The sequence below is a fragment of the Rhinoderma darwinii genome, unplaced genomic scaffold (genome assembly GCF_050947455.1).
Source record: "Rhinoderma darwinii isolate aRhiDar2 unplaced genomic scaffold, aRhiDar2.hap1 Scaffold_4517, whole genome shotgun sequence".
NCBI lineage: Eukaryota > Metazoa > Chordata > Amphibia > Anura > Rhinodermatidae > Rhinoderma > Rhinoderma darwinii.
The window spans coordinates 2,883-25,733 of NW_027463947.1; the positions used below are offsets into that span (position 1 = coordinate 2,883).

Sequence of the window (22,851 nt, forward strand, 5' to 3'; positions counted from 1 at the left end):
ATAAAACCTGTACAATTGTCAGGAAATGGTATGGCACCCTCGAATGCATTTTAACAGACTGTCATGGACTGCTGAAAGGGAACAGGGCAGGAGGTGACCAGGTGACCGAGAAATGGGCCCCATGAGAGCTGATATGGCTGACAGGAAGTAGCTGTCAGACAGCTACTTCCTGTTTTACAAAGTAAATGCAGAAAAAATCTGGAGCTCAGAGGAGTTTGCATGGAAAAGACTTTGCATTCAGAAGTATAGCCTCAAGAGGTACATTATAAGCAACATGTGGCCAGCAGTCTTCTCTAGGCTTCCATGCCGTGTCTAGGGTCATTTCAAGAAATTGTCTATCTGAAAAATCTTTGTGTAGGAATTGGGTATTTAGCTGAAAGTGCATCAATGCCGCCTAAATACCGGTCTTGAGTGATCTCCGAAACCTCCTTCATAAAGGTGAATTTCTGAATGTTTAGGTTTCTGGTTATTTAGGGTCAGTAGATCCCATCCCGAAGAATTACAGCGAGAAGAATGTTTACTATGTGACGAGAGTAGGGAACAATGAAATGTAGGAATGTGGTATGGCCAGGTCAACGACTAGATATGGGGTCTCTTCAGAAACAGGTTCGTGAGAAACAACTCTGCTTTACCCTATGGTCTCTGCTGTTTTTGTTTCATTTTGAGGTTTTTCAAGATAAAAATCCTAAAATGTTTTATACCTTAAGGTCATTTTTTGGTTTTCGAGGTTACCTGTTGAAGATTTTTACGTCAGGTATTGGAAACCCCACAGTAAATCTTCATTCCTTAAATCAAAAAGTTACCGATGACACTCCGAATTGTTTTTGAATTAGAAAACAAAACTTCAAGTATCCTCGAAACACTCTAGATGGCCAAAGTACTTACTAGTGACTAGGGGCCCCCTACGCACGACCGTGCCCGTAAACACGGTCAGTGATTACGCGGGCATGGCTGGCCGCGGACAGCCACCCGCATTTGCGGGCTGTGCTCTCATATAAAGAATGGGAGCACGGTCCTTAAAAAGCAAAAAATAGGACATGTCCTGTCTTTTGCGGAGCCTTTCTACAGATCGAAATGCGGCGTTTTGCGTGCGTAAAAGGCACTTAACAGCTCCGTGAGTCATCACATAGGATGCGCGGCTGCGTGATTATGACACTCCGTTTGGATGTTTGTAAACAGAAAAGCACGCTGTTGCGCGAATAACGAGCGTCACACGGAGGTGCTTCCGCGTGGTGCGTGTGATTTTCACGCACCCTTTGACTTCAATGGGTGCGTGATGCGCGAAAAACGCAGAAATATAGGACATGTCGTGAGTTTTACGCAGCGGACTCGCGCTGCGCAAAAATCACGGACAGTCTGCACTGCCTCATAGACTTGCATAGGTCCGTGCGACATGCGTGAAAAAAAACACGCGGGTGGCACGGACGTATATCCCGTTCGTGTAAATCCGCCCTAAGACCGTGGTCTCCGGGGTGTTGGTATAAAGGGTGCAGAGGTAGCCGTTACACCCGGGCCCTGGTGCCTTAGCCCCCCCCCCCCTGCCACATAAGTATCAGTAAATGGCACATGCTATCGGGGGGGGGGGCATTAATAGGATTTGCCTTAGAACCCCAGAGCTATAAACTCCCCCCCCCCCCCCCCCCCCCCCCCTATGAGTAGAGTGAAGTGACTTCTATTCTGTAACTATCAGCACATTTTGTCAACCTCTCTTTTTGGGCTACACAACCAAAAGAAAAATAGAAAATGAAAGTGTGTGTGTGTGTGTGTGTGTGTGTGTGTGTGTGTGTATTATTTCATTTTCTATTTTTTTTATTGTGTAGCCCAAAAAGAGAGGTTGGCACAATTGGTTCTTGATAGTTTGGAAACCGTCGTTTGCCTTAGACCAGCAGGATTGGATGATCTGATGGTTTCGCGTCAGAAGGAATTTCGCTGTATATATTGCTTTGCTACCTACCAGACTACCGATGGGGTTTCAGCCTGGATCTCGACTACTAAAATCCAGAGGGCTAACGTACAACTCCTGTGCCCCAATGCAGAGTCTGTAACCGAGCTCCCCCCCCCCCCCCCACCTTCCATGTGACCTTTATAATACTGGTGTAGTCTTATGTGGCAATGGACATTGGGGCACCTGAGGCACCTGGCTCGAGTTTGACTGCTACCTCCGCACCCCGATAACTAGGTCCCTTGTAAGAACAATGCCGAATAGTTCACTTTGACCTGCGGAGTCTTCTCTAGAAAGGAATCCAATGTTTGTCGATGGTCACATTTTTCTTCTTGGTGAAACGTCTTCCTTAATCTAGTCAAAAAATATAAAAATCTAATATTATTGGTAGTCCGTTTTATAATATAAAATTAACAACCAATGAGTTGAGAGAGGTCCTGATCCACAATGGTGACCTCAAGGTGGAAATCCCGCATGTGGTGGTCCTCTATTGTGTTGACCGATCCAACAGCCTTTTATAACATCACTTTGACCGCGTGTATCTATTACGTATCTACTTATTGTAACACTGGAATGTTCTTTCCTCTTTGCAGACTGTCGGCTTTTGAGACCATGAAGGGAGATACAGGAGTTCGCTGTTTCCAAGCGATTCTAATTATCGGCAATGTAATCATTGGTGTAAGTAGATCTTTTATTATTATTTTATTCTTGACCCCCTACTGTTAATCCAGTTGATCGCTTGATCAACATTCCAATCTGTTAATAGTGGTAACCCTTTTTTTTTTTTTTTATAACGGTCTTCTTCTCTTCCGTTTATATCAACTTATCTGACCTCGGTTCAGTGACAATTCAGCCTTGAACTGAAGACCTGAGTTACATACCGGTTGCTGAGGTTTCCCGTCTTGACAATCCCGTTGTAAGACGCTGTCTCCCTGAGTCCACCCATAGCCCAAATTAATTTAGTTGCCTTTCTCTGCTATGTCTTTAGTCTTGCTATGTCCTTCTTAATAGTTAGACAAACTTTCCTGTGCCATGCTGATTCTAATGCAATACAATATCCTGTTGGCTTTAGTTGCAGCAGACTGGCACTGCATGTGATAACTTGGTTTATGGTTGTTAAGAACTTCTAAATCTTTCTCTGGAAGGGATCCAGTTGGGTCAGGCACCCTAGGAGAATTGTAATGAAGGCCGTTGGTGGTTGTCTCCCTTCGTAATTGTCTAGGAAACCAAGTTAAATCGGAATTGAATATCCCAAAAATTCTTAAACCATGATAAAACGATATTAACATATAACAATGGGTTTGTGTTATGGAATATTAATGACCTGGTCTCGGTTTCCTTCTAGCTGTCTGGTATTGCCCTGACCGCGGAGTGCATCTTCTTTGTGTCGGACCAGAACCGCCTCTACCCACTACTAGATGCCACCTACAATGATGACATCTTTGCAGCTGCATGGATTGGCATATTCACTGGTTTCAGTCTTTTCCTGCTGTCTATCTTGGGTATATACGGCATTATGAAGTCCAATCGGAGGATACTAATGGCGGTGAGTCTTCATGATGGTTGTCCATGCACCCTATTGATTAAATACAGTTTCTTGACCTTCATCTACCGGGAGTAATGCCCAATAGCCTTCCCAGAACCGTTTAAGTCCACCATCCCAAAAAATCAGTCTTAGTCTGATCACTGCGGTTCTGGACACTTTGCTTTCCACCGTTCCCAAGAAAAGGTTGGTGCCATCATTGAAGGAGTGGCGGTGTATTTATGGTCATTCTCCAATTGATGGTTATTATGGAAATCTCTGAAGGTTTCATTGGAAAGTGACCATACGTGTGTGACGACGCTGGTCCGTTCCGGAGATCGTTTGACTTTTACAACATGTCTAAGTGACCGGTCCTTTAACACTCTGTGTGATTCCCAACTATGAATTGTTATAATTAGTCTTAATTTATAAGTGTTGCAAATTCAAAAGTTGCTTAACAAAATCTCAATTTTCGACTTGTGTATCAATTTGCCATCCAGCCGGATTTCGTATCTATTGAGCAGATCGATTATGTTTGTCTCGATTTTAAAATGAGCTTCATTTTATCGAATCAACTCGATCTCCAGTCTAGGCGTTTAATAAGTATAATAAAATATTTTTGCATTTCTTTATCCCTATCTTTTGGTCTCCTGGATCTCTATCACGAAACCAGGAAAACCAAGTTACCGGTTCGAGTTCTCCTCGAGCAAAAATATTCCTTCGGCTCAGGATTTTAGACCAGATTATTAGATTTTTCAGTGCTGTTGGTAATAGGGGCGGGGCTGTGACTACCTCATGTTTTTACTGTTGTAGCTGTTACTGTAATGTGAGCTGTGCAGGTCTTGTGAATACCTGGTCAAGATGAAGGAGATGTCCCATATAGTTGTTGCACAACAGGATTGTTGATATTTTTTTACAAGTTTGTATTTTTTTTATTTTTTTTCAGTATTTAATCCTGATGTTCGTCGTTTATTGCTTTGAAGTTGCATCTGCCATTGTTGCAGCGACACAAAGAGACTTTGTAAGTAATGTCATTTTTGCGTGTCCAGTAAGTTCCACCACATGTGAGTGAGCGCTCCAACCATACTCCAAGCATAGTCTTACCTGAACCCCCCCCCCCTCCTTTCTGTTTTCTGATTTGTTATATAGCACCTATATAACATATCAGAAATCCAAAATGGTGCATCCCTTCTGATGATGCCCTTGATAATTTAATCCGTTTATGACCACCAATACGCTTTTTTTCACTGCAGTCGCTAGTGGGCCTTAGGCTAGGCTGCCGCATTTTCACGGCAGCCTAGTCTAAGTCCTGCACAGGTGACCCGTGCAGGTTGGAAAGCGTGCTTGGCTGTCTTCTGACAGCCGGGCTTCTGCTCCGACGGTCACGATCGAAGGATACTTTGAACCCTCAGATGTCACTATTGACCGCAGCCTCTAAGTGGTTTATAGAGGGAGGGAGGCTGCCTGCAAATGCGATTGCAGGCTGCCGGTGGGTTGCCATTGGGGGCGCCGAGTAAGGGCCCCCAGGCCTGCCATGGCTAAATACATGTTAGATTGCCTGATCCGTTTTACACTGCGCATACCGAAGCATTATATAAGCAATCAAAAGTTCGCACAGTGAAGGGACTAAAAAATTAATTACTGTTAAATAAAAATTATTAAACTGTGTACATAAAAAAAAAAAAAAAACGTGCTTTTATTTTTATTTCTATATTTTTTACACTTTAACAAATTTTAAATACACATATATGGTATCTCCGTGATCGTAATGACCTGAACAACAAAGTTAACCTTTTATTGAAACTGCAAAGTAAATGACGTAAATAAAAAAAAAAAAATCATCCCGCAAAAAAGAAAGACCCCCTATGGCTAGATCAACAGAGAAATATAAAAGTTCTAGCTCTTTGAATGTCCTAATGGAGAAACTGAAAAAATGTCTTGCTCATTAAGCGGTTGAGCTCCCACAATGTCCCAGTTTGAGAATACCAACGCAGAAACACTCTGCATCCAAGAATCCACTTTTGCTGTCCGCACCCGCCCTTCAAAAAAAATAAATATTTAGATGCAACTCTTATGCCATGAAGGTTATTTTATGTAAAAACCCGAAATGTGATGCACAGATGCGCCAAGTCCTCAAGAAAGTGAAATGCTCTTTGTAGCTGCTCTGTAAGGGTATGTTCACACGGCTTATTTTCAGGCCAAAAAACGGCCGATAAATCGGAAGCCGAACGCCTCCAAACATCTGCCATTTGATTTCAATGGGAAAAATGGCGTTCTGTACCGATAAGGCATTTTTATGCGGCCGTTTTGAAAAACAGCCGTGTAAAAAAACACCTGCGAAAAAGAAGTGCAGGTCAATTCTTGAGCTGTTTATGGAGCTATTTTTCATTGACTTTATAGAAAAACCGCTCCAAAAACAGCTGAAAATCAGGAGCTGTGAACATACCCTTAGATAGATGAGGGTCCTGAATGCCCTTCTTCCCCTATTAATTTAGAATTCTCTAATCGTTATTTGATAATGGGCTTTCTAAACCAGACAATCCCTCTTAAAATCTAATCCGAATGTGGTACCCCATGTCTATTCCGAATTTCTAAGCCTATTATTTACTATACTGTGAACTAGATGGTGAAATCACCGGCCAATCGAATTGGGTGCATTTATGAGGTGTGATGTCACTTAAGTACTGATAGGTTTAATATTGGTCTGGCCCACACAATGGTTGCCAGTTATTTGTGATGTGATAATTCTAATGTTTTGGGTTTTTTATATATGCTTTTTGTAACCCATTTTTGTTTCTTTTTAGTTCATTCCTAATTTATTCCTGAAACAAATGTTGGATTATTACCAAAAGCAAAATCCCATCAACAATGACGAACAGTTTAAAATTACAGGAGTGACGAACACCTGGAACGCCCTTATGTTAAGGGTACTTGCTTGATGGTTTTACTGTTTTTACAGCTGTAATTTCCTTCGTTTTTTTTTTTTTCCTAGTTTATATATTTTTAAGTTCTGATTTAGACCTATTGTGATATCTAATAATAAGGGGAATGATGTGTTAACTTCTCGGAAGTGTGTATGAGAACAGCTGATGATCAATGTAGTTCCCATGTTGTTTTTAATGCAGCGTCACAGCAATAGATGGAACCTGGTCATAAAAATGTGGGGGTTTGTCCGGGATATATTGCGTTTTTCTTGATGCAAATGTAACCACTCTAGAAGACATTCTAACTTTAAAAGCTCCATACTCTTGTTATTAAGGTTGATATGACTGTTTCAAGGTGATGGCGATTACAGAGAGTTTGTCTGTTAACTATTTCATTTAAGACCTTTTAGATTCTGGTTTGGTCTCGAATGCTAGGTGATCTAGTCTTTAGATGGAACGGTGTAATACGATGTGAGCTTTCACGCATTGGTCACATGGTGCAGTTATAATATAATCTGTCTAAGGGGCAGTAACTGCAGCTAAAATAGGCCTCGTAGAGATGGACACACATTCAGGATGAACCCATTACCCATTCCCAGGGATTCTCCCCTTCAAAAACATTATATGGGAGGGGGGGGGGGGGTAATGTTCTTTGAACTTATGTAGACCTCTTTCTGTGTCATGATTTCGTATGGCTGCTTCAACCAGCACTGTGAGGTGAGCCCATTTTTTACTTGCACTAAAGCCCTCTGGTCTTCTATGTACCTGGCCCCTAGTTGTCCAAAAATATTGTAGGGAACACTATTGAATTATTAGTAGACCGTGCACCAACCCTTACCTATTAAGTCCTCTAGGATCTAGTTGTTGTAGGCCTGGGGTCCTCAACAATTTTTTTTTTTTGTAATGGTCCACTTACCTGGGTCTGCCGTCGGGTGTAGGTCCAAGCTGAGCACCGACCGTAAAGCTATAATCATATGAGTCGGATTTGCCATAGACCATTCTGACCTGTGGATCTGCAGCAGAAATCTGAGGTTTAGATAGTTGCCTTTGTAGATGCCACACAATGGCCCTTTTAGATAGTGCCCCCTAAACAAATAAAACAAACTTGTGGAGCTGCAAACCATTCTCAGCCAGGTTTGACTTGCAGCCTATGAGACGCTGAGATGGGACCCTTGGATAGGCCGGTGCCATGTAGTGATGTCATCTCACTGGCCGACGCAGGGATTCTGTCCCAGCATCTAATAGGTTGCAGACCTAACCTCGCCTGCTGAATTGTGGAGCAGGGAGCTGATGGCTCCCTGCTCCGCTAAAGTATTCAATTGTATCTGCGTCTTGAGGACGCATATACAGTTGAATGTGGCAGTCACCCAGGGATCCAAGGCACCGGGCCCAAAATTCAGGCTTCTTTTTTGGGAATTGCAATGGCATAAATCTATTTTAACTCATCTTTTCTTCAATAGTCCTCGTACATCTAATATATTTGCATATGACAAACCCATATGAAGTATCTCTATTCAAAATGTACAGTTCTCTTAACGGTTCAAGAAAAACTTTTTTCTCTCCTCTTTCAGAAAAACTGTTGCGGCGTCAACGGGCCTCAAGACTGGCAGGACTACACTTCTGCGTTCCGCACAGCCAACAGCGATTCAGCCTTTCCTTGGCCCCAGCAATGCTGTGTCATGACTGCTAATGCAGAACCATTGAACCTGGTGCTCTGCAGACTGGGAGTTGATGGATATCTAAATCTAAAAGTAAGAAACCTCTTGACATGAACTGAACTGTTAGTGCACCAGATGATCTAAACATTTAACCCATTCTATACCGTCAGTACATTGCCCGTGGAGCTTTGTGCTGAACAAGATCCGCTCCAGGTGTATTTGCCGCCTTGGGCAAAAGGCACATTGTAGGGTTCCCGTTCTACCACATACTCCATTTGTTGGCCCAGGTTTGCTTGGTTCTTATGCCGGCCCTAGGTTGAACTGCTACAAGTTTGAGACAGGCAGTGTAACAAAAAGTGCCGGCGTCCGCACAAGGCAAACCGTTCATGGGGAGCTCCGTTTCGATATGGGTATATATGCTCTATGCTTGCTATGCCGAGGGTGGGGTAGGAAGGGGGCCCGCTGTGACTCTATCGCCCAAATGTCCACATGTCCCTCGCGACCAGTCTATGGCTCCAGCTTTCTATATGTGAAGTTGGACATTGGGTTCGTTGCTACTGGTCTTTATGAGATTACTCGGATCTTCAGATCAAGGTTGACTTGAACACAGTGCTAAGGATGGACAAATGTTAATGTCCTTACTGATATGGTAAATGTTTCAGAAATGTATAGCCCTTTCTAAAGCACGTGTCTTCTTTATAACAGGGCTGCTATGATGAAATTGCTGGACCACTGATGCGTCACGCTTGGGGAGTAGCCTGGTTCGGGTTTGCAATTTTGTGCTGGACGGTACGTATAGGGGCGGTGTCCCGACAAAAGCTTTACACACATCTACTTCAGTATGATCACCATGATATATAACCAGCAAGTGATGGTGATCCTCAAGCTCCACGTGCTCTTCTACTCATGTAACACTTGCTCAGGGGCGTTAACCAAAAGGTTGACGCCCCTGAGCAACTGGTACTGAACATGGATCTGGTCACTCATGATATTTTCATTGTCTTCTAACTTTTTTTTTTTTTTTTTCTTATGTACAATGTATCACTGTTAATTCTTCCATTTTTCTCATTTTACTTTCTTTTAGTTCTGGGTGCTGCTCGGTACCATGTTCTACTGGGTCAGAATTGAATATTAAATTGCATGACGTCTTATACTCTTGGAAGATTTTAAGAAACAAATGACCTGAGATCATGTGACCAATATTGAAGACTGGACACTAAGACCTTTTCGAAATCCAAGGACTTCTCTCCTGGTTATGAAATGTTGGCCAGTGGACTTGTTGTTTTTTGTTGGGTTGGGTTGGGGGGGGGGCACAGTTAAATAATGGTGCCTGCTATAAGACTCTATTTCAGGGGTCCGCAGTCATTGTGCTTGTATAAGTATTGTTCTCCTGTATATAGCTATAATATTTCCCAACATGTAACCACTCGAGTGTCCCAATGTACATGATGTCCAGAAGCTGGTATACGTCCCAAATGGATTTTGCAATTCTGCCTCAAGGCTACCAGATTACACCCGTCCCATATTGTCCAAGTATGTTTTTTTTTTTTTTTTTTTTTTTAAGATATGTAGCCATTGACTTTCTGTATTCCATTTTTATTTTGTTTTTCTCTTTTTAATTGTGAATTAAAATGTAAGGACTTGTATATCTTGCTTGTTGAGCTAAAAATAGTATGAAGTCGCCTTTCCCCTATCTACACACCATTTGCTTTTTGTGATTAACAAAATTAAAATATTGTCCAAAAAAAAATTGCCTCCATGTAACTTAACATTTACAGACAGAAGTAGTTGCTATGCCGGATGGGGACTGAATTGGGGACTAGGCAATCACCCTGAGGATCAACCGTTATGTTTTTTTTTTGTTTTTTCGGCCTGCCATACATTTCCAATCATGGCAAACCATGTAATACAAAGACGGACCATGTCAGTCAGAGGGGGAGCTGCTCTGGCTCTGAGGGCGATGTTGAGCAGGAGTCTGCCCCCCCTCACCCCCTGAGGTCCACTTGTCCTTACATGAAATATCTACAGGGTTTGTCTGCTGAGACCACTGCTGCAGCTTTTTAGCGAATTCGCCAGGGTGTATGATTTTTTTTAATGGTAGGTGCACTTTTGATACATTCTGAACATTCTATGAGTTTTGGTTGCCTAGCAACCACTGGCCTTCCTGTCTGGGTGACTACATTTGAATACATGTACTATAGGGGTTACAATAAGTTCCATTTGATTCTCTATGATACATTGGTTTGTTTTAGCTCCATCCCTATCGGGCAACATGGAGCATGGGAAGATTGGCCAATAAATGAATAAGGAAAAAAAGAGGTGGAAGTTGTAGGAGGGGGTATTTTTGAGACCTTCTGTAGGAATGTAAGCTAGTTCTCATGATGGAGAAGAACAAATTGCCTTTTAATTTACTTAAAGGGGCTGTTCAGAAAATCCATTTTCTTACCCCCTCTGAGGTAATTCTGAGTTAATAGAAGGATCCCCCATCTATTCAGGATCCTCATCGCTTGTCCAAAATGGAGAGCAGTTACAAAGAGCGTCTCCCACTCTGGAGAACCTGTCCACAGATAACACATTGATATGAATGGACACTGTGTAATGCTTAATTTCCCCTGTGGTGGTGCTGCAGGGAAATAGAACACTTAGGGGGGATTCACACGAACGTGTATTGGGTCCGTGCGGGCCGCGTGGTTTTCACGCGCCACGCACAGACCAATACAAGTCTATGGGGCAGTACAGACAGTCCGTGCTTTTTGCGCAGCGTTTGTCCGCTGCGCAAAAAGCGCGACATGTTCAATATCTCCACGTATTTCGCGCATCACACATCCATTGAAGTCAATGGGTGCGTGAAAACCACGTAGGTCGCACCGAAGCACTTCCGTGCGAACTGCCTGTTTCGCGCACCAGCTGTCAAAAGGATGAATGTAAACAGAAAAGCACCACGTGCTTTTCTGTTTACAAACATCCAAACGTGGAGTCTTTGAGATGAGCGAACCCGGATAACCGAACCGAACTTCACCGGGTTCGGCCGAACTCGTTTTGGCCGAACCCGGCAAAAAAATTTCCGGTACGCGACGTCTGGAGATAGTCACTGTCCAGGGTGCTGAAAGAGTTAAACTGTTTCAGCACCATGGACAGTGACTTGTGATCCCAATATACATGAACGTGTAAAAAAAAAAAAAAAAGTTCTGACTTACCGATAACTCCCGGCTTCTTCCTCCCGGGATAACAATTCAGTCCAAGTGACAGCTCCAGCCAATCACAGGCCAAGCACAGGCTGCAGCGGTCACATGGACTGCCGCGTCATCCAGGGAGGTGGGACCCGATGTCAAGAGAGGCGCGTCACCAAGGACGCGTCACCAAGGCAACGACCGGGAGGGAAGTTCTCGGTAAGTACGAACTTTTTATTTTTATTTTTTAACAGGTTTCTCGATATTGTGATCGACATTCACTGTCGAGGGTGCTGAAAGAGTTAACTGCCGATCAGTTAACTCTTTCAGCACCCTGGACAGTGACTGACGTCGACTAGACTCATCTCTATGATAGCGGCTGCGCGAAAATCACGCAGCCGCGCATCATACACGGATGACACACGGAGCGGTCAAGTGGTTTTTGCGCGCGCAAAGCGCCGCGTTTTTTGCGCGTGCAAAAACGCAACGTTCGTCTGAATCAGCCCTTACTGTCAGGTTTCCCCACAGATTACAACTGATCGCTGGGGGTCCCAGCAGAGGAACAATTTAATATTTTTTTTTCTATCTCTATCTCTGCTTGGGATCCAGTCCTGTTCTTGGCAAGAAATAGACCTATAGGTCATGTACCAAAAATATGACTGTGAACATAACCTTTGCTGGAGAAAATCGTTCATAAACTATAAAGGCGGCCGCAATTGACCATTGGTAATAAAATCATTTGTCCGGCTCCCCCAGGAATGAAACCTCTAGTGCCAATTATCTTCTAGGGAAATACTATGTTGGACAGGTTGAAATCCCAAAAGTTTGACCATTATGTCATCACTGGACAGTTGGCCTCTTCCTATACACATGGATTGGTTTCAATGGGATCGGCCAAAAAATCTGTAATGTGTATGGCCGACCTCACACGCCACCTCCATAGCGGTTTATTTGACGAGGTTGGAGGAGCTCCCCATTTCTTCTATGTAAGGGGCATATTGGTTTATTTTTTTGGGCCCCGCCCCCTAGGACATGGTCTCCCAAGGCAGATGGTAAATCAAGACCCGAAGCCGATGTCCATGGATCTTCTATTGTTCTCTGACCGCTTTTGGCCCCGGCCTCCTCCCGTCGTGACCATTTTATTTTTTACAGTTGCATTCTTTGAACCGGATTAGCCTGTCCGACCTGAAACCAACTTCGCCTTCAGCAAACACTTTTATTCGTTGGTTTCTTCCGCTCCCTTCTTTGACCAACTATGTGTAAACGAAAGTTGTATCACTTGTAAATTTGAGAGTGTGACGCGATCACTACAAACGGCCATCGACAATGCGGAGGCGTAATGAGGGGGTAACAAGTATTCCTGTAATCTGGTATCCACGGGACCCAACAGATTCCAGATTATCAAATGAAATGATCGCATTTTGGTAGTGTTTACGGGACATTTTTTGTTTGGGGGGAGGGGTAGTCTCCTAATTAGTTTCTTCTACTGACTCATCTAGTCTTGTCAGATTCTGGATTATAAAGCACACCTGCAAAATTCCGGACTATCGGAATTTGGAGGGATTTTTATTTTTTTTTGGGTTATCCTTTAAACTGGATGATGTCATTAAGGTTGGGATCCCAGACGATGGATACCACGAAGCTTATCTGACCTGGAACCCACAGGACTTTCCATCCTAAAAATCTTACCCCGTTGACGGAAACTCCGCTGCGTAATAAAGCGCACATACTTACCCCCGCCCTCCTCTGACGTCTGCTCCGGCCTCCCTGGGTGACGTTGCAGGCCATGTGACTCTTCAGCTTGTGATTGGCTCCAGCGGTCACTGGGATACAACGTCATCCCAGGAGGCCCCCGGACTGCACGAAGGAGGGCGTTCTGGGTAAGTATGTTCGATTTTTGCGGCGTAAAAGCTGCGAATATGCCGCAAAAGTTGCAACACTTGGTTTTCAGTTGTGGGTTTTGCATCCTCATTGAATTCAATGGGGAAAACCCGCAGCAGAAAATCAACGAAAACGCAGCATAAATTGACACACGGAATTTAATTCCGCGCCGCGGGTCAATTCATTAACGTTTACGCTGCATTTTCTTTCCGCAGCGCGGGCACGAGATTTACTAAATCTCATCCACTTTGCTGCTACTGTAAATGCTACAGAGTTTCCGCACAGAATTCCGTTGCGGAGATTCCGCAGTATTTACGCTACGTGGGAACCCGGCCTAAACGGGAAACGACCGTTCATTCTACACTGTAGACAACTTATTTTTGGAATGGACCCATGTTCCGAATCCCGCTGGTCACAGGAGGGGGTACTATGTTTGGCACTGTTATATGGGCACTAAAATGCAGCCTTTATTTTGATTGCATCTTCCAGTTGCCTGTTATTTTCATACTAGGGGGCACTATTGTAACCCCTAAATGTCCTTCCAAACTACAATACTGGGGAAGGGGAAATAGTTTCCCATTTGCCCCTCCGTTCTGTGACACTTTCAGCCATTCGGCAGACACAAGTGTGAGCTTCATAGAACATGGGCCTCGCGCTTGACGTTTTTTTCCCTCATAATACCGCCATATACTGACTGCCAAAACAATACTGCCATATAGCGGCCAAATAATATGCAACGTGAAAGGAGCCCACATATTGCTACCTTATAGTTCCCAAATAATCCCACTATACACCGCAAAATAATAATGGGGTTTTTAGTTTGCTCTTGGGGTTCCCATCTTTGGGGCAACTGCCCACTTTGCCGCCTCCTAGATTAGACCCTGGGGGTCACATGACACTTTACTGCAGCCATTCCTTCTAAGGATGAGGAAGCGCCATGTATCTAAGCAGTCGGGGGGGTTGCTTAATTTGCACCTGGGGGGGGGCTATTTATTGGGTGTAAATGCACCAACTAGGTCCTTTTCTTTATGGCGTTGTTTCACTTGAGGGAGTCTGACCTGGAGATGGGGTGCCTTTATATCACTTACCATGAAATATTAGTGTACTGTAGCTTTAAGTGAATGATGCCGAACCTGCGGCCGCCTCAGGACAAGCATTTAAGTTATTCTTAATATGAGGTTTGCTGGATTAAATTCCCCAAAAACCAGTGGAACCGGATTGTCCGTCTCTGGACTAATCACGTAGAAGATGTCGCCTGTTTCATGCTCAGATAAGCGTAGAGGAATTGATACTTTATGTAAAGCGGCGTAATGGGAGGAGCTTATAAAGCGTATTGATCTGTCAGGTAAGGGGAAAGGGAGTGGCAACTACTCTCATCATAGTTCTGGCTGGGAATGTAGTACTGTGTTTTCTCTACAACAGTATTACACACGATAGGCTTAGATACACGGCTCAGTCGACAGTTTGCACATGATCAGCTTAGATACTGCGACAGAAAGTATTACACATTATTGGCTTAGATACACCAGCTCCGCAGATAGTATGACACGTGATAGGCTTAGATACTGCGACAGACAGTATTACACATTATTGGCTTAGATACACCAGCTCCGCAGATAGTATGACACGTGATAGGCTTAGATACTGCGACAGACCGTATTACATTATTGGCTTAGATACACCAGCTCCGCAGATAGTATGACACGTGATAGGCTTAGATACTGCGACAGACAGTATTACACATTATTGGCTTAGATACACCAGCTCCCCAGACCGTATCATATATGATTGGCTTAGATACTCAAAAGTGTCTGCTATGTCTGTTGGGAATTTCAGTCCAAAGTTCAGCTGTTTCACCAACTAGGGGGCGCTGTGGTGCTGAGGTCTATAGAAAGCATTGCAGCTAGGAGTGGAGAAATATAATATTGTAAGTGATGGACTGTTAATTTAAAAAACTATTTACAGGAAGTGTCCCCCGGTAATGGCAGAGCCCTCATTTTTATCATTAATTGGAGTTCTACAACATTATGTATTGGGTCACACGGTATAACAGACGTTTTCATTTTAACCTTTAAGGCCAAACCTCCTATGCCGGTCATAGTCATAAGACGTCTTCCCTGCCTCCCTCATAAACACGCAGATCCGCTAGAACCATTTCAATAGATAAAGTGATAAGCGGCTAACAGGTACATCTGGCCCCGCTTCTCTCCGTGGGAAATATAATTTCTTCAAGAAAGAAGTTCATTCCCATATTTTAAGTTTTCCACAATATTTATAAGGTAGTTTGCTTATTTAATATGTACCCCAAATATGAATCCTCTAGTTCTCCTGTGCATAGCAGGGACGCACTTGGTCCAACAGAAAGAGCAGGTCAAATAGTGAGGCCCGGTAATTCATGTAGGGAAGGCAGGAAAGGGTTAAAAGGGATTCTCTACAAACTGAAACGTGGCCTTAATTACTTCATTAAAGGGGGTGCACAACACACTCACAATAACCCCCAACATGGACTGTACTACTACTATACAGCTTCCCTACCTGAAGTGCAGTATGAGGTAGAACTACTGCCATCTGGTGGAAAAACATGGGAATAGCACAAGCCAGGAAAGATCAATACAATCTTCAAGGTGGCAGCAGATATGAGATAGTGGCTGGTCTAGTGATCATGAGCGAACACCTCAACTACCCTGCTCAGCTCGACAAATGTTCATGTTATTTAATAAAGTGGGGAGATAAGCGGCTGTTTGGCACCGCTTATCCACCGGAAAAACAATGAGAAATCCAATACAATGAGATCGTTATTTCACCAAATAGCAGTTGTTGGTGAACTGTCTGGCAGCTCCCATTAGAATTTCAGCAAATCGGCTAGATGGCGGAGTGCAGTTAATCTGGGGGACCATCATGGTTGGATTTTTTCCGACTGTCACAAGACAAGGTCGCTTGCGATTTTTTTTCTTTGCTGTAGAAAACCATTGTGGTGATGGTAGTCCCACATTTTTACCGTTACTTGCGTGCGACCGCAAGTCATCCTGTAACCTGGGCCTTAATGGCGCTCTCCTTATTTCCAAGTTATCTTCGCTTCTAAGTAAAAATAAAAATGACAAAATTGCGTGGCACAAAATAGAGGCGACAAGTTAGATTTTTTTTTTTCTATAAAAATTTTTATTTTCCAGACCAAACCGCAATAAAAACTGGACTGTAACAACATGATACAAAATTGCAAACCACATCTGAATTTTGGCCACCAGGGGGCACTGCTCAACTTAAAAAATAGACAAAGCTCTCTTTATCCCCCCAGGTGAGCAGCGCAGACATCCCCATCAATGTTTGCTTATATCCCACACTAGGGACTATATATTTATACTTTATCCACAGATTCCAGTTTTATTCGTATGTGACAGATGTGAAGAACAAAAAAAAAGTTACAATTAAATTAGCACCGCTGTTTGCAAGTCGTCTGGTCCAGTTGTGGGGTCTTCTTCACAGCCCCTCTCCCTCTTATATATATTTACTTATATTCTTGTTATTTATATTATTATTATTATACACTTCAGGGACACGGCATAGATACATCACAAATAGTTACACAATACAGAGACAGCTTAGCTGTGTACATACAGTATAATACACCCCTCCCCCACCCCCTTATCTGACAAATGTTTTATGCTTTGGAAATATTGAGTAAATCAAAACATATAAAGTTATCAGCTCAGCAAATACTGTAGCGCTCCACCGATATGTGTTGGGAAATCAAATTACTATATATAAAAAAAAAAACGTTTTCACTAAAAATGACTTTGATTATATCCCGTATGTTGTGCAGCTCATGCTATATATGATGCTTTGTTGTTGTGTGTGCTGGTAAGAAAAAGCAATTCCTAACTTATAAAAAAAATATCTTACTTTAATTTTTTTTTTCATTTTGGTCTATAGGGGGCAGTATTATAGTAGCTGAATTCTTATCCATAGGGGGCAGTATTATAGTAGTTATATGCTTGTATATAGGGGGCAGTATTATAGTAGCTGAATTCTTATCCATAGGGGGCAGTATTAGAGTAGTTATATGCTTGTATATAGGAGCATTATTATAGTAGTTATATTTTTGTACATAGGGGGCAGTATTACAGTAGTTAAAGTTTTGTCCATTGGGGGCAGTATCTTAATAGTTATATTCTTGTACATAGCGGGCAGTATTATAGTAGTTATATTCTTGTCCATAGGGGGCAGTATTATAGTAGTTATATTCTTGTCCATAGGGGGCAGTATTTTCCCAGTTACCATTGGTGTCGTAAATATATTCCGGATATAAAGAAGATTCATAAGCTAAAATGAAAAGAACCAAAAAGACAAAGCAACATATTTAGAAAAATTTGCACAAATCATACCCCTAAAATTGACCATAAACCTAAATTTCCCCTGAACCAGATGGATTTTCTGGTGTTTTATCATCATTTGGTTCTTATCTGAAAGATTATTTTTTCCCCCGCGGTAAATCTTCTAATTACACCAACAATTGTTACGATTTTATTTTTTTGCATGGGTCCATGGGGAATATTTCATCTCACTGTTGGTAAACGAAACAAATTTGAGAATGCCCAATGATTGTTCCGTTCATTGTAAAGGATCTCTGCTGGTGACTGTAGACACACCAGTTATTAGCCTGGACTCTCATTCAGTCGTTTCATTGGCTAGTTCATGGCCACCTCTAGGCAAAGCCATCCCAAAGAGAAACCCCTCTATGGACTCCGTCACTCAACTGTCTATCGTGTTACAACAGAGGTCGGAGTAATTGCATACAGTAAGAAAAACATTCTACTGCGGAAAGCACAACCCCAGGCAGAGCTTATCATATAAATATACAATATCCTTTGATATGAAGTCATTTTATCACCCAAAAAATTTTAGATTTAAAAAAAAAAAATTCTGTCTCCTTCAAAAATTCACACAATGGAAGCAGATATTCTGTGGAACCAAAGCTCATGAGAACGTAACCTACCGATGAATCAGGACATGTCCACAAATTGGCCGTCCGGACTGTGAGTCGATGCCCTTTGGCAAAGAAGAATTGACACCGCGGATGTTTTTCAAAGTGAAGTCGAAACCAATAGGAACTTTTTGATAAATGGAGACATTCTACGTATACAGTGACCGCATTGTAATATCTTACACATGGATTTATTGGTGGTTAGTCCAATCATGTGAACTGCACTGCAGCTATATATCATTGTTACTATGTAAAGAGAGGCAAGTGTAAAGAAAAAAAGTTTTCAAAATCCCAAAAATTGCTGGAACGGGTGAATTTTTTTCTTTTTTTTTTTCTATTTTTTTTTTACAAATGAATATATTTTTCCACCCATTTTCATAGAACATTTAAACAAATCTTTCTGGGACGAAATTTGAACCTTCATTGAAGATGTCATTCAATTTGCCTCCCACTCCGACTGTCCAAGATGACAGATCTCCGTTGGGGTTGATAGAAACAACTGGTGGATGTCTCCAGTCTTTGACCATTTTTGGGGATTGTCATTTTATTCCTGAGTATAACCCCATCTGGCGTTCTCTGGTTCTCAACTGTGGGTTCTTGGGTGGTCTGAGCTTGGCTTTTAATAGGACTCAGAAGAATTTTGGAGTCAATGGAAGGGTGATCCATAATGGGAAAAGGCGGGCTGAACAGAATGAGACTCTGAGGTCTTCCAGATCTTGCCCGAAACGAAGACCTTGAAAGTCCAGAAGATCGCTCCATTTTAGATGACAATGGTGTATCTCCTGCAGCTTCCCCGTCTGAGGTCCGCTTCCTACGGAGGACCGGTGCATCTTGAGGAACGCTGTGGTGGATATCTGTAGAAAAGTTCAAGCTGGAATGCTGGGAAGTATCTACAGTAATCGGATCATCGTTTTCCTTTTCTTCTCCAGGTTTAACCTCTGTTTTTGGGCTCTTTGCATTGTCATTATGTCCGGACAGTGTCGGAAAAGGTTGCTTTGGTGTCAAGTCAGGTTCACTTACTACATCTTTTTTCTCTAGATCCGAAACTTCCGGATCTGCATTTATGGTCTGCAAGGGTTGCGGAATTTGAGTGTACTGAATTTTGGGGGGTATCACAGGCACTGCCTTGGCTTGACACATTTTGATCATAAACGACGCCCTAATGGCAGACACACTGACAGGGGCAGAATTGCGGCGACCTGTGCCATGATGATTTGAGGTTGGGTGATCCAGTTCCGTACTTTGACTAGATGATGGTTTCTCGTTTAGACTTTTTGAACGGTCATACAGAGCTATCACGGTACTTGATTGGTGAATCTGTTGACTCTTGGGCACAATAGAATCCGGAGGGGTTACATTTTCAAAAGTAAAAATAGCTCCTGACGTGGAGGCGGCATCTAAATTTATGGATGACGGTCGAGATTCTGGGTTCTCGGAAACGTCTTTGTCATCGCCAACACTGTTTCCAGTTGGCTGGGCCTGATTACAAACATCGGGTGAAGTTTTTACGTCCTGAGCATTTGTCAAATTATCCAAAGAATTTAAGGGCACAGTAGAGTTTAGGTGCTCGCTGTCCCTTGCCCGTGACGGATTGACCACAGGTTCCATGTTTGGACTTTCTTCAATATTATTGAGGACACAATCGCTTTCATTTACAATCACCGGCACTTCAGGAAGGTTAGATATCACTTGGCAACGTCTTGTTTCTCTTGGCATGTTTTGGTTAAATATTTGATCCGTCCTGGATCTTATATATGAACCCCCATCTGCTTTCATTTCGGCAACTTTCATGGTCCACTGACTCGCCCTTGTGTCTTTACTGTCCAGAGATAAACTACGGGTAAACTCCGGCCTTTTGTATAGTTCTCCTGTGGTTCCTCTTCTCTTTGGTTGTATTGCTGGTTTTTCCTTCCCTGGAAAGTTCTTCAATTTTGGAGAATGTAGTGGACTTGTTACCCAGTGGTGAACTTCCCAAAATTCTTCGAGCTCAAATGTGTTTCCACTTTCCACCTCAAGATCATCATCGTTGTCTAAAGACCCGCTCAACTTTCTCTCACCTATCTTTTCTTTTAAGTCTTCTACTCTTGCTAGGTCCACACTCACTTGCAAATTTTTGGCACATTCTGTTTTTGTTCCTTCCACTTTTATACTTGAAACCTCTTTGTCTTTCTCATCAGGAACTAGTTCTACCAAGTTTCCATCTTCACTCGCAGTTGGTAACGGTGAAGGTTGGTCATCAATCACTGGTTGATCCTGCTTTAGGCAATCTTGGGCCTCTTGAGGTAGAGTTCTTCTACTTTCCAGTTCATCCATAACTGAAGGAATTAAGTTATCATTCCGATTTGTTGCTGCCTTTCTCATGCCGTCATCATCTACGGGTTCTGAGATAGGATTGTCTGTACTAAGACCAGACAAGCCGCCATTAGCACCATCGGATTCTACGGACGGCTTATTTGGAGTAAGAGGTGGTAAAGTTCTCTTAGGGTCCATGGAACTTTCTGAATGGGTTGGAAGGTCTTCCTCAGACTCGATAATCTTCAGCTCTTGTTGGATATTTGACCAAACTGGGTCCAAGAGATTGATAGATTCATCCTCCTCCTTAAAAAAGAAAAAAAAGATTAAAACTTGGAAACACAATGGAAATAAAGACTTCTCATTTTTAACTCTTGATTTTAGGAAAAGTCTAAAGAGAATTATAAGGGTTGTCCCAACAGGACAACCCTGTACATTGTTCTGTGGGGGGGGGTCTATTGATATCATAGAGGAGAAGCGGAGTTAAAGCAAAGACTGGCTCCTTTGCTGGTAGTCTTGACACATATTACAATGACGCCCCATTAGTATTTCAAAATGTTGCTCTAAAGAAGGGGTTGCCCATTTGGGACAACTCCTTTAAGGTGCTCTGTCTCTCATTACGGAAAATCCTATGAAGCTCATTCCTGTAGTCCATCTAGGTCCCGTCTAGAGTGGGTCACTCAAGTCAGTCACAATGGAATCAAAGACCTTGGCATAGATTCATACCTGGTCATTCGAGAAGACATCATCTAGATCATTCATTTCAGTTTTCTCTTCTACAGGTGTCGTCACCGGTTCGGGTTTCTTAGGCTCCAAATCTCTGACTTGAGGTAGCTCATTGATAGACACAAACGTGTGCTCACTTATCTTTCTGTCTGCCGCAGAGCTGGGTAGTATGTCTGGTAATTGGGACATTTCCAATAATATTTCCTTGAGTGTCAGTGTTCGATCATCTTCTGCAAGGACATAATACAAAAATATTTCAAAAACAATATAAAAAAATAATTAAAGTTACAATAAAACAGTAACTTTATCTCGACTATATGCTAAAATTTCGAGCTCATCGGACAAAAAAGATACAACAACTTTGACAATCGAGGAGGAAGAACACTACTCGGATTGGGTGGTATGGAGATAACCATGGACATTATGACAGTGAGACCCAAGTAGAAGATTATGGAGGAACTCTGTTCACTATTTGTCTTTACCTTCAAACAAATCTGGACTAAGATCTTTAAGACATGGTCTCCTTGGCTCGTGTATCTTGACTGATTCAGCCACATCTGGAGAACGAGGTCCTGTTTTAGGTCCACTTTTGGTATTTGAGTCTGCACTTGGAGATTTCGGCCCTGAATCTGGTTCCAGCAGCGGTAACTCCTCCAAGCTGGAGAGAAGATGGCGTTCCTTGGCTCGGCATGGAGTACTATTGGCACTAATGACTGCCGATACACGTAGAGGAACGGAGACGGAAAATGGTTCTGAGATGTTGAGAGCTTTCCGTTGGTGTCTGGGTGAGGCTTCCAAAGGAAATAGACTGCCAGGGAAACCAGATTTAGTTGGCCCATCACTTGAAGTATAAAACATCTTCCTTCCTTTTGGAGAGCTTTGTTCATTCTCTGGGTCATCGCCTATTCGGAATACTTTCATCTGTTCAGGCGGTGGTTTTCCCTGAGGAGTCTTGAGGGTAGTTTTATCTTCGTTAGAGCCTCCTACAGCACCAATGACGTCTTCACTGTCCCATTCACGGTCGTGTTTGCTTACGTCATAAGTGCTGCCGGTCCCCGTAGCTCGCGACCTGAGGACTGGAATAAAGAAGCCACCAGCGCCCACAGGCCTCTTAAATCGGCTCGTTTTTTCATCCTCACCTGGAGGAAAATAAAAAAGAAATGGAATAGTAAATATATTATAAGCATTAGCGCTTGTGGACCATCAACTCATTGTTCTGACAAAACATGGATTTTGTCTGGATTGACAACCGTATTGTGTAGCTAAACTACAGACACCAAGCGATTTTATTGGCTCGGCCCACTCCTTGTAATTTCCTATTAGTGAGGACTGATGTATATAGATTATTACTAATAATAACACACGTTCATATACAAACCCCTTAGATAACAGGCAGCGGGAAATATATAGACAGACAGACAGATAGATAGATAGATAGATAGATAGATAGATAGATAGATAGATAGATAGATAGATAGATAGATGATAGATATGAGAAATAGATAGATAGATAGAGAATGACAGAGAATGAGTCCCTGGTGCCCACTGGATACAGGGAAATCTCTGTCCCCGCCCTGAAAAATAAACACATCAAGCAGGGTCGGTGTTCAGGAGGAATATTAGTCTGGTACAAGGAGGAGCTCCATGAGCAGATCAAAGCCGTGAAGCGAGGAGACAGCCACATCTGGATAAGAATAGGCAGCTCCATCCTCACCTCTCAGTCTGACATGTATCTCTGCGCAACGTACATCGCAC

At 42.7% G+C, this 22,851-nt stretch overlaps 2 protein-coding genes across 2 annotated transcripts in view; one reads left to right on the forward strand and one right to left on the reverse strand.

Annotated features, from left to right (window-relative positions):
* The first annotated feature begins 2,540 nt into the window (after positions 1 to 2,540).
* UPK1B (uroplakin 1B) lies at positions 2,541 to 9,181 on the forward strand. The gene is made up of 7 exons (XM_075848709.1): positions 2,541 to 2,620; positions 3,288 to 3,488; positions 4,411 to 4,485; positions 6,269 to 6,391; positions 7,960 to 8,139; positions 8,752 to 8,835; positions 9,131 to 9,181. The coding sequence occupies exons 1-7, from the start codon at positions 2,555 to 2,557 to the stop codon at positions 9,179 to 9,181; spliced, it is 780 nt and encodes a 259-aa protein (XP_075704824.1). The 5' UTR covers positions 2,541 to 2,554.
* Positions 9,182 to 17,901: 8,720 nt separating this feature from the next.
* Positions 17,902 to 22,851, reverse strand: part of ARHGAP31 (Rho GTPase activating protein 31) — a 47,151-nt gene continuing 42,201 nt past the window's right edge. Inside the window, exons 4-6 of the mRNA XM_075848708.1 lie at positions 21,579 to 22,235; positions 21,097 to 21,326; positions 17,902 to 20,676 (exon numbers count right to left, since the gene is read on the reverse strand). Of these exons, the coding sequence (XP_075704823.1) occupies positions 18,511 to 20,676; positions 21,097 to 21,326; positions 21,579 to 22,235 (3,053 nt within the window). The 3' untranslated portion in view covers positions 17,902 to 18,510. The remainder of the gene's footprint in view (positions 20,677 to 21,096; positions 21,327 to 21,578; positions 22,236 to 22,851) is intronic.

Bases quoted from the DNA above. Each gene is read 5' to 3' on its own strand.
- UPK1B (XM_075848709.1), top strand. From the start codon at position 2,555: ATGAAGGGAGATACAGGAGTTCGCTGTTTCCAAGCGATTCTAATTATC. The intron at 2,621-3,287 runs GTAAGTAGATCT...GTTTCCTTCTAG, and splicing joins TCGGCAATGTAATCATTGGT to CTGTCTGGTATTGCCCTGAC. The intron at 6,392-7,959 runs GTACTTGCTTGA...CTCCTCTTTCAG, and splicing joins GGAACGCCCTTATGTTAAGG to AAAAACTGTTGCGGCGTCAA.